At 42.1% G+C, this 10175-nt stretch overlaps 1 protein-coding gene and 1 long non-coding RNA gene across 6 annotated transcripts; one reads left to right on the top strand and one right to left on the bottom strand.

Moving 5' to 3' along the window:
- Nucleotides 1-241: 241 nt before the first annotated feature.
- LOC115671866 (uncharacterized) lies at nucleotides 242-5472 on the bottom strand. 5 transcript variants are annotated; one of them, XR_008816095.1, is made up of 4 exons: nucleotides 5330-5472; nucleotides 4507-4623; nucleotides 1367-4376; nucleotides 646-1327 (listed from the first exon to the last, which is right to left on the bottom strand). It is a non-coding gene; the product is annotated as an uncharacterized LOC115671866 (long non-coding RNA). The 5 variants fall into 5 exon arrangements; XR_008816093.1 differs by lacking the exon at nucleotides 5330-5472 and having other exon boundaries at nucleotides 898-1327; nucleotides 1367-1809; nucleotides 4260-4376; nucleotides 4507-4796; XR_008816094.1 differs by lacking the exons at nucleotides 646-1327; nucleotides 5330-5472 and adding an exon at nucleotides 242-259 and having other exon boundaries at nucleotides 4507-4796.
- LOC115671865 (polygalacturonase At1g48100) lies at nucleotides 1399-6072 on the top strand. The gene is made up of 7 exons (XM_030593523.2): nucleotides 1399-1761; nucleotides 2980-3111; nucleotides 3193-3420; nucleotides 3566-3610; nucleotides 3696-3903; nucleotides 4791-4981; nucleotides 5461-6072. The coding sequence occupies exons 1-7, from the start codon at nucleotides 1399-1401 to the stop codon at nucleotides 5851-5853; spliced, it is 1560 nt and encodes a 519-aa protein (XP_030449383.1). The 3' UTR covers nucleotides 5854-6072.
- The last annotated feature ends 4103 nt before the right edge of the window (nucleotides 6073-10175 follow it).

The following is a 10175-nucleotide window of genomic DNA, read 5'->3' as shown; positions in this document are numbered from 1 at the left end:
TTTTCTAACTGGTATGGCGAAACCATGGGCATGCATACATTTGCAATGTCTCTTCACTACATCTCTACCCCAGCATCTATGCCTCTGTCTCTTTTGGTCTATCCTCGGAAATTCCAACGTCACGTAAAAGTAGGCTCTGGCTCAGCTGAGAGAGGCCTGAGACATGACTCAGATCAGTCAAAATACTCTCTCTCTCTCTCTCTCTCTCTCTCTCTCTCTCTCTCTCTCTCTCTCTCTCTCTCTCTCTCTCTCTCTCTCTCTCTGTGGATATGTGGCTATCTAAGATTCGTGGTCAATGTGGGGTTTGGAAAGTGTGCGCTTAAAAGGAGGATAAGGAGGAGGAAATATAGCAGACGGGGTTACCAGTTTTCAGCCATGATTGTTGGGTTAAGAAGACAAAGTACAACTCTTGCCCGTGAGCGATGCATGTGACCATAAAAGAACTGTTATAATCAGTGCCCCCCCCACCCCTCCCTCCCTCCTCCACAACTCATAGACCCACTCACGTGTCCCTCTTTTGGCTACTTTTTACATGGAAATCTCTCCCATTATTTAATTCCTGGAAAATTTTGAGGCCATGCGAATGTGAAAGGAGACGCGCAATCCCCAAATTGATTCGGAAAATGAAGAGCCAACATAACTCGAACGACATGTTAAACCAAGCTATTGAATGAAAACTGCGTAGACGATATGCGTGATGATGCATCTCTTAATATAGTGTAGGCAGAATACCATGACAAGCTTACAAAATGATCGTGTCTATGAAATAAACAACATCGGATCTTGATAAATATGTCTCGGTCCTTAGAGAATGAAATATTCTATCCGCTGAATTAGTAGGCATCATCAATGAATTCACTGGCAATGTATGCATGCACAATCACATATTGAATGATTCGCATGAGAAAGAACGGACTGTGGTACTCATAGTAGTTATAATTGGCTAGCCGGCAATGCATGCCATGATCGATTACAGTCTGGTTTGCTAGTAGATAGATCCCCATCAAAAGATATGCTTGCGAAAGGGAGGAGTCACATGCAAAAACATTGTGACATGTGTCAACAGAAGGCCCCATCTAGTAAGGACAAGCACTCCCAACCAATATTTCACACAAAGGAACAATACACAATTAACATAAAGAGCAAGCAAGAGATTTTAAGGAACGAATGAGACATTAATACCAAGAATTATCGGAAGAATTCTTTGCTTATATCTGCATAGTATCATCAACTCTTCACTTCGCTCCCTATATATATACCCTCCACCACTTATATTGGACATCTAAACCCTCTCTCTCTCTCTCTCTCTCTCTCTCTCTCTCTCTCTCTCTCTCTCTCTCTCTCTCTCTCTCTCTCTGTGCCCAACCCCCCCTCCACACACACACACAACACTAAAACATGGAGGGATTGAGGTTCAGAAGCATCACATTTATGCTTGTCATAGCATTTCTTGTTTGGTCTTCAAGTCTTGAAATGTGCAATGCCAGAAGAGGGAAGCATTGGAGGCACAGCAGAGAAACCTCAGCATCTCTGCTAAAGAAGAAGACAAAAAGACATGGCAGTAGCCATCACAACCACCATGGAGGATCAAAATCTCCAACAGCTCCATCTCACAAGACCCCATCGTTGCCTCCGAGTCCTGAACCAGTAGAAGCCACGCCACCTTTGCCGCCACAGAAAGGTTACAAGGGTGGCCGCTCTGCCACCTTTAATGTGCTTGATTTCGGGGCCAAGGGTGATGGAAGTACTGATGACACAAAGGTCAAACTAGAAGCCCAACTCTTCGCTCTCGCATTACTTTTTGTTGGTCTAGTACGCAAAGTAAATACTATGAAAGTCTTTAAATGCATGTTGATGCCAATTAAAACAGTCAATTTAGTTTAACAAGCAAACATTTCATTTTTACTTCTCAAAGATTAAAGGAGAAACTTTTCATAAATACAATGTGGCATCGACAATCGTCCTTTCTTTCTGTGGGTAATCGGAAACTTTTCATATTTACAGTGTGGTATGCTATATTGAGTCTATTAAACTTTTACCCTAGAAAGTAGCCTCTGAACAGAGTGCTTCGACCAGCAAAAATAGAAAAATAAAAAACTTTCACTGATGATACAATATAACTAGCATTCTCAAAGGCACAAGAGCAAAATTCAGTAACTTTTTTTCTTCCTTTTTAGTTTAGGCTAGTTAGAGCCAAGGCATTGTTTTAAGATTCAATGGATTATCAAAACATGCACAACAATGAAATCGCTGTAGTCTAGAAATGGTCCTTGAACAACTTCACAAGCCGGAAAAGCATCCTTGGAGCTCAACCAGTCACTTGACCCGGTTGAGAGCATAAAGTGAAATGCTACATACAAAGAGACAACTTAAGATTCCACAGAAAGCGCCAATCAATCTTTCTCGTGTCCTAATTTTCAATTTCAATCATGCATTTCCATGACTCCGGATTATTAAGTCAAGTTTTTTTAGTACCTCTTAACACTAGTCACAATAGTAAATGGGTTGAAGCTTAAGTTATTGGTCATCTTAACTTTCTCTCTTACTAGCAAGTTCAAAATCATTAGGAAGGAATTGGCAAAAGATGCTAAAACTAGACGTGCGTGACCCTCTTGTCCTACCAACATATCGAATTTTCCAACTTAATTTCGAGAATATAAAAAGATTACCTACCATGTAACAAACAATAAATTGCACAGGAAAGGACAACTGAACTACCAGGGTGTGGGCTATGGGACCCACCCTAAAAGGTTTCTTGCTGTGGCTGTTGGGACCACATGATTCCAACAATTATTGTCTACTGTTTTCCTACAAACCAACACCAACTGTATAACGATGACCAAAGTTTTAGCGTTTGGTCCTAAGAAAAATGTTTTGTCTGACAATAAGAAAAACGGAAAGCGAGTTGTTATTTTCCTTTTTCGTTTTGGCTGAATCCTAAGAAAAGTGTTCTGCTATTTCTGCTGTAATGAATTGCAGGCATTTGAAGATGCATGGGCCGCTGCATGCAAAGTGGAGGCATCGATGATGATCGTCCCAGCAGAATACGCATTCCTCGTGGGACCCATCTCGTTTTCGGGTCCATATTGCCAGGCAAACATTTTATTCCAGGTAAAAAATAAATTCTGTGAGACAGTGTGCTCGAGAAAACACCGTTTCTGGGAGGCTAAAAGAGTTCGAATTAATTTTCAGCTGGATGGAACCATAGTTGCTCCAACAGAGAACGAAGCATGGGGAAAAGGTCTGCTACAATGGCTCGAGTTCACAAAGCTAAGAGGGATCACAATCCAAGGGCAAGGAACTATTGATGGCCGAGGCTCCGTTTGGTGGGAGGACTACCCATTTGATGATCCCATCGACGACGAAACACGGTTCCTGATTCCGTTAAACAGCTCCGTGGAAAGAAATCCACCAATGCCGGTAACTTTCTTGAACTTCACCTTATGTATGATAAGAGTTTACCATCATTAAAGTAGTATGCTCGATTTCATCCTGTGAATTTGTGTTCACTGTTCCAGTAATTAGTTGCTATAACTGATTAGGCTTCTGATATATATTGTGACAGGTGAGAAATGAGCTCAGTGCAAAAATGCCAAGCATCAAGCCCACTGTAAGGCCCAGTTTCACAAATGCTCAACTTCCCAAGTCCCAGCATTCCTGTATCATTAGAAATGTTAATTATGTTTTTTGCACAGGCTCTGAGGTTTTATGGGAGTTTCAATGTGACGGTCACGGGCATTACAATTCAAAACAGCCCCCAGTGCCACCTCAAATTTGACAATTGCATGGGAGTTTTGGTTCATGACATGAGCATCTCATCTCCAGGCGACAGCCCCAACACAGACGGCATTCACCTCCAAAACTCCAAAGATGTGCTCATTCATAGCTCCAGTCTTGCTTGTGGTACAATACACTTCTTTTCCCTTTCCATTTTCTTTTCCCCTTTCGACTAGCTAATCAATAACGGTATCATTAGCCGAACATCTTTTATAACCCCTAAAAACGAAGGCGATTTTCAAATCACAGTCCAAAACTATGACATTCGAGAGCAATGCCATTAAGGCTCTTTACTAGCTAAACTCTTCCTATTCATATTCTCAGAAAGTAGTTAGTATCCTTGAAATAGGTGTTTCCTATAAATCTTGTGAACCTGGATGTGGGCCCCAGCTCAGCCCAGACATTGACAGACAAAAACAAAAAATGCAGTCCAAAAAATTGAAGCCATAGCTTATCACCACATATACTAGCAGAAAACTTACTTGGTAATAGAGCACAAGCTTATCCTCCTCCGAAACCTTATATATCTGCTGGTGGCATCAACAAAATGTAGCCACTAGTCGGCCAACACATGGCGGCAACCAATTCTCCATGCTCTCCTGTAACATGAACAATTACTTGACACGTCATTCCCTAAATCACCAGCAAGAAATACGATGAGATTGGGTTTGAGGTCCACACACAATAACACCACTTTTTTCTGTTGCATAAGGCATACCCCAAACTTACTTTTGTCTTTATTAACAACTAGCGCAACTGCCTCCAGCCACTTTCACATTATCTGCTTCTGTCGGATGGAAGATCCACGGAGCACCACATGGTACCAAGGCCTCATTATTCCTTGAGCTGGAAAAAACTCATGACAAAACACCAACATGCTATCAGACATAATGTGAATGCTAGAAATTCGGCATAAAATGAGATTATTCATCCACAACATATGTCAGCCCTTATAAATGGTTCAATGAGATCATAAACTAAAATAAGCTCTTCTGTGCTGATAATTTGTGCAGGAGATGACTGCGTATCAATACAAACAGGATGCTCAAATGTATACATACACAATGTGAATTGTGGACCAGGACACGGGATCAGCATTGGAAGTCTGGGCCGGGATAATACAAAAGCATGTGTCTCGAACATCACCATCCGAGATGTCAACATACACAACACAATGACTGGAGTGAGAATAAAGACATGGCAGGTACTATTAACATCCATATGCTAAAATTCAATCAAACTCTGCACAATTAGGTATGGAAAGAAAGGGAACAAGAAAAAAGCACAAAAGAAAAAGGTGCTGCAACCTCAAGTTGCTTGGCAACCAGCTCTTCTTATTCATTGAACAGCATTAGAAGCCAAGCAGCCAGTTAACAAAGGGCAAATGGCCAAGAGAACAAAGACTTGTTAGGGCTAGATTTAATTCAATCCAAGGTTTCGAATAAAAACCATTCCAATTTGAGCTATATACCAAACATTTCAATCGCAAACCATTAAATTACTCAGTGAAAACGGAAGATAGCAATAATCTGATCAAATCCAACAGATGTACCTACTCTTGCTGTCAGATGGCTACATACATCAAAGTCAGAAGAGAACCGCTGCGTTGAATAATTACTTTTCTCATACAAATTGAAGTTCTGGCTTATCTCTAATATGTCGTTTCGAATTTATACTCTCCAGGGTGGATCAGGATCTGTGCAAGGAGTAATGTTCTCAAACATTCAAGTTTCTGAAGTGCAGTTTCCAATCATCATTGATCAATTTTATTGTGACAAAAGCACCTGCAAGAATCAATCATCAGCTGTGGCATTGTCAGGGATTACTTATGAAAGGATTAGAGGAACATACACGGTTAAACCAGTGCACTTTGCCTGCAGCGATAGCCTACCATGCATTGATGTGACTCTCACAGCTATACAATTGAAACCAGTGCAAGAACAGTACCACCTCTATAATCCCTTCTGCTGGCAGACTTTTGGTTTGTTGAGCACTCCTACAGTTCCGCCAATTGACTGCTTACAAATAGGGAAGCCATCAAAAAATAGGATTCAATCTGATCATGATTCATGTTGAGATTAATCTCAGTATTCCATCCCCCATTCAATTGCGTGGTCGGCGTGAGTTCCTGGCCCCTTCATATAATTTGAGAGATAGATAGAGTTTGTATATTTGGGGAGTGCTTGTTTATTCTTCTTTAGGAAGGTTATATTGATGACCCAGGTATGGGAGTATACCAGCAGCACTATTAGCTAAAGTCCAATACTAAAGTGCACGACAGCCTTCATTATTATATATTGTCTTGTCACACATATAATACAAAACTGCTGATTTCTAGATTCAAACAGAATATATTATCGTTCATTGATACTAATTAAGAATTTTGGACACTAAACAATAAGAAGAATATGGTCCATGAGCACCTTCTCTAGCAAAATATATGTAAAGCAGCAAAAGGATGAAGCTTATCTTCCAGCAACTATTAACATTCGGGAAAGAATAATCATATCCTAGCAACATCAAATGAGGAAAAAACCATCGACTGATATGCAAAAGAAAAGACAGATCGATTGCACGAGTAGGTAATTGTGAATGTATTGAAAACAACATTCCGGTGCCGGCTGGAATTTATAAGCTTAAGCATTAATCAAGACATAAAAGATATTGGAGATGGCATGAGAAAAAAAAAGTTTGGAAAACTATAGTCAGCTTCCAGAAAAATATTTAAATACTGCAAGGAAAACTGCAGAACTTTTGTAACCTAACTAAATTTCGAGTCTCATAGTCTATTGAGCCAAGTGAGATTGATTCTCCTGCAACTGCTGTAAATTTTTGTCAACAATTTCAGCACATTGAGCAACTAAGGGCCATCAAATCCAGTCTTTCAGGCACATCCCACATATCCAAACACTGCTTTAGCCCTCTATAAGATCATTGAAAAAAGTCTGTAGATCAAAGATTATATGCTTTTAGGAACCACAGCAATGCTGGAAACAGTATCAGTTACTTTCTTCTTTCATCAAGCATACCTCACACGATATATCAATATGCAGTCTGTTAAACCAAATAAATCTGTTATGCTTGTTCCCAAAGAGAAAAGCATATCTATTGACGCCATAAGACTATTAAAGAAGAAGACTCATCAAATTAGACTCTATTTTTTCTGTTTTACATAAATGGCTGATATGGCAACTAGCATCTTACTCCGTTGATTAAGTTTGTTCTTGGCTCCAGGGTGAATCTATAGGACCTGCCAGATTCTCAGAGGTCATTTCTTCAACAATGCATGATCAGCGTCCTTTGAATTTGTCCTTGGCACAAAAATGGCTGTTAGATGATGGATTATCGCTGCCTCTGAATAGAAAATTACACTGGACAATCAAATCCTTTGTTTTCCTTACTACATAAATATAAACAATTACTGCTAGAAGTCAAACCTTCTGAACACCTGTGCCCTACATTGAGGACAATATATTGTAGACAGTTGAATACTAATGAACCCTGACCTCTGCTCTGACAACAGAATTACTATGCTATCAGCTGTTCAATCAACCTATCCCAGACAATTTGGAAGCCACAATCATAAGATGTATCCGAGAAGTCTGATGCCTGACCAATTTTATCGCCCATGCCATGTGTTCCCTAACACGAATGACAAGCTGACCCATTTGGAGCAAAATCAGGGGATACTGTGGCATCTGTTGGTATCTTCTTGGCGCTGAATAAATAGAACAGGAGAATATAATAGAAGAATTTGAAGATACTGCCAAGGCAAAATGAAAGTGTAAGAAACAAGAGCACGGAAACACTGAAATCCCTCCTCCTCTCGTGCCAGTCCTCGCAGTCAGGGAAAAAGTTCCTTAAGATTGAGATGCAAGCAGGTAGAACAGAACTGAGGCACAACCGCACTCGCGAGTGCCTTCCGGCCATCTTTCTCTTGATCGAGACGTTACCACACGGAGTGGAAGAATCAAAGGCACGACGAATGACCTACTTTTAGATTCGGCACATCAAATCAAGCTCACCAGCACGATGAAAACAAGGTAGGGAAGAGAATGGGGCAACACTGCACTCGCGAGTACCTTCCAGCTACTTCTCTCTCGATCAACACAATACCACACCGAGCAGAAGACTCAGAGACATGGCGAATGATCTACTTTTCTATTCAGCACACCAAATCTGGCTAACCGGAACAAGGAAATCGCGCGCCAGAAGTAACCAGGGCTCGCTCATAGAGGCTTGAGGAGTAGCACTACAGATAACTAAGACTAAGTGACATGCTAAACCTCACAACATACAATGTCGTCACAGATACTTGCTACAAATCATCAACCTCCAATATTTACACACGTCTGATGACTGACGACGAACTCAACGTCTTCGTGCTCCCAGTCTGCTTCCACTTCATCATCGAGCTCGCATCGCATCGCATCACATCAATCGATCTAAACGCGACGATGAAATGAAACGGATAATCCGAACCGAAGATGCCTAATAGAAATGTGCGGGAATTCGCGAGAGACGGACAAACGTAGAAGCGTTTTTCCAATCACATGTAGAGGCTCTTCACTCACATCGAGAGACGCCGCGCGATTCGCCGGAAGCTCCCTCTCGGCCGCCTCTCTCTCCGGCTCGCCGGAACACGTTCCCACGCTGTCATCGCCGTCGCGTCGTCGATGGCGTCCCGTGCGCTGGCGATACGGCATTGCTCGCGATCAGCGCGCTTCCCTCCCGTTTACACCACGATCGTCCATCACTCATCATCAGAGCTGCAGGTGTAAAGCTCTCGCGATTCCAGAGGAGGAGCAACCGAAACAAAGTGATCGCGAGGCTCGACTGTCTTCTTCGTCGGCCCAACTAGATATGCAGGGAAGAGAGACAGAGACAGAAAAGCCCATTCAACCCGTTCGAACCGAACCGGCCCGAATCCGTTCAGAGAAATCCGATTTCTCTTTTCAAATTTTTTTTCCCTTTTCAAGAGGCCTCTTTTTTTTTTTTTGGTCTAGAAACACAAATTTTTATTATTAATAACTCAAGAAACAAAGCCCATAGCAGGGGGCATCTAAACATAGTAGGTCCAAAAGAGTTTCGGGGGGGTTGGCTATCCAATTAGAAGGGAGAGAATTCGTGTATTGGGCTATGACAACCCAATCCACAACTCTATTTTGCTCCCTATTACAAAACTTGATTTTAATATCCGAAAAGAGTGCTTGCTCTTCCTACCCTTGCTGATCAGCTGACTTCAAGGAGGAGATTAAACTCAAGCAGTCGGAGTTGAGTTCCAGCTTAAAACTTCTTCGAGGAGAGAGAAAGCGCAATGCATGGACAAGAGCTATGGTTTTCGCCTGAAACGCCGATGCAGCCCTCACCGATCTAGCAAATCCATCGACTAGAGACCCGGTAATATTGCGCACAATGCAGGCTACAGCGCCTTCGTTTGAGCCGGGTGAGTAAGCTCCATCAATATTTACTTTTAAAACTTCCTTCGTCGGTGGTTTCCACGCTTGATTAGTCGTACTAGGAGCTCGAGAGTTCTCGCATTGATTCCCTATTAAATTTCCCCTGTCATTCCATTTTGCATAATTTTCAAGCAGAGTCTGGTTGGATTGGACAATACTAGACGATTCTGGTCGGAGACCTCGGAATATGGTGTGGTTTCGTGTCTTCCAGATAAGCCATAGGACTCCTGAGACCAGTTCAAATTTTGGTGAGTTTCCTTGATTTCTTACAAAACTCAACAGCCACTCTTCTACACGGGTCAAACCTTGGCTTTGAATATTGATAGACCTGTTAAATGGGTCTTAAAATCTATGTATGACCCATATAAAAAATAAATGTGTCAATACAACTTTGAGGAGCCCATCTTAAATAGGTCTTAAAGTTTTAAGCCTATCATAAAAGAGTCTTAATGGGTTGAGTGTACAACCCACTCATTAGGCCCACCCCTTTTTATAAAACTATATATTTTTAAAAATCTATTTTCTTTTCTTTTCTTTTCTTTCTTTTTTCTTTTTTTTTATTTATTTTTTTTTCTCTTTCTCTTTTCGGCGGGTGGCCGGCCATGGCGACAGCCGGCGACCGGCCACCCTCCACAAGGGAGGAACGACCTCGCCACAAGTTGGCGAGGCCTCAGGCTCGCCGAAATCGGGCGACCTCAAGTCTCACCATAGGCCGGCGAGGCCGAGCTTGCCTGATTCCGGCGAGCCCGAGGCGTCACTGATCTGGCGAGACTCCAGCTCGCCGACCTCCGGCGAGCCTGAGGCCTCGCCGATCCGGCGAGACTCGAGCTCGCCGACCTCCGGCGAGCTCGTCCTCGCCTGTGGCTGGTGGCCGGACGCCAGGCACCGGCCAAAAATAAAGGGAAAATTAATAATTAAAAATTGGATTTTAAAAAATAT

Source organism: Syzygium oleosum, unplaced genomic scaffold, assembly GCF_021117445.2.
Source record: "Syzygium oleosum isolate NSW1041296 unplaced genomic scaffold, Sole_v2.1 Sole_v2.03, whole genome shotgun sequence".
Taxonomy (NCBI): Eukaryota; Viridiplantae; Streptophyta; class Magnoliopsida; order Myrtales; family Myrtaceae; genus Syzygium; species Syzygium oleosum.
Note: the sequence above shows the minus strand (reverse complement) of the source record. Positions and strands in the feature narration are given on the sequence as shown.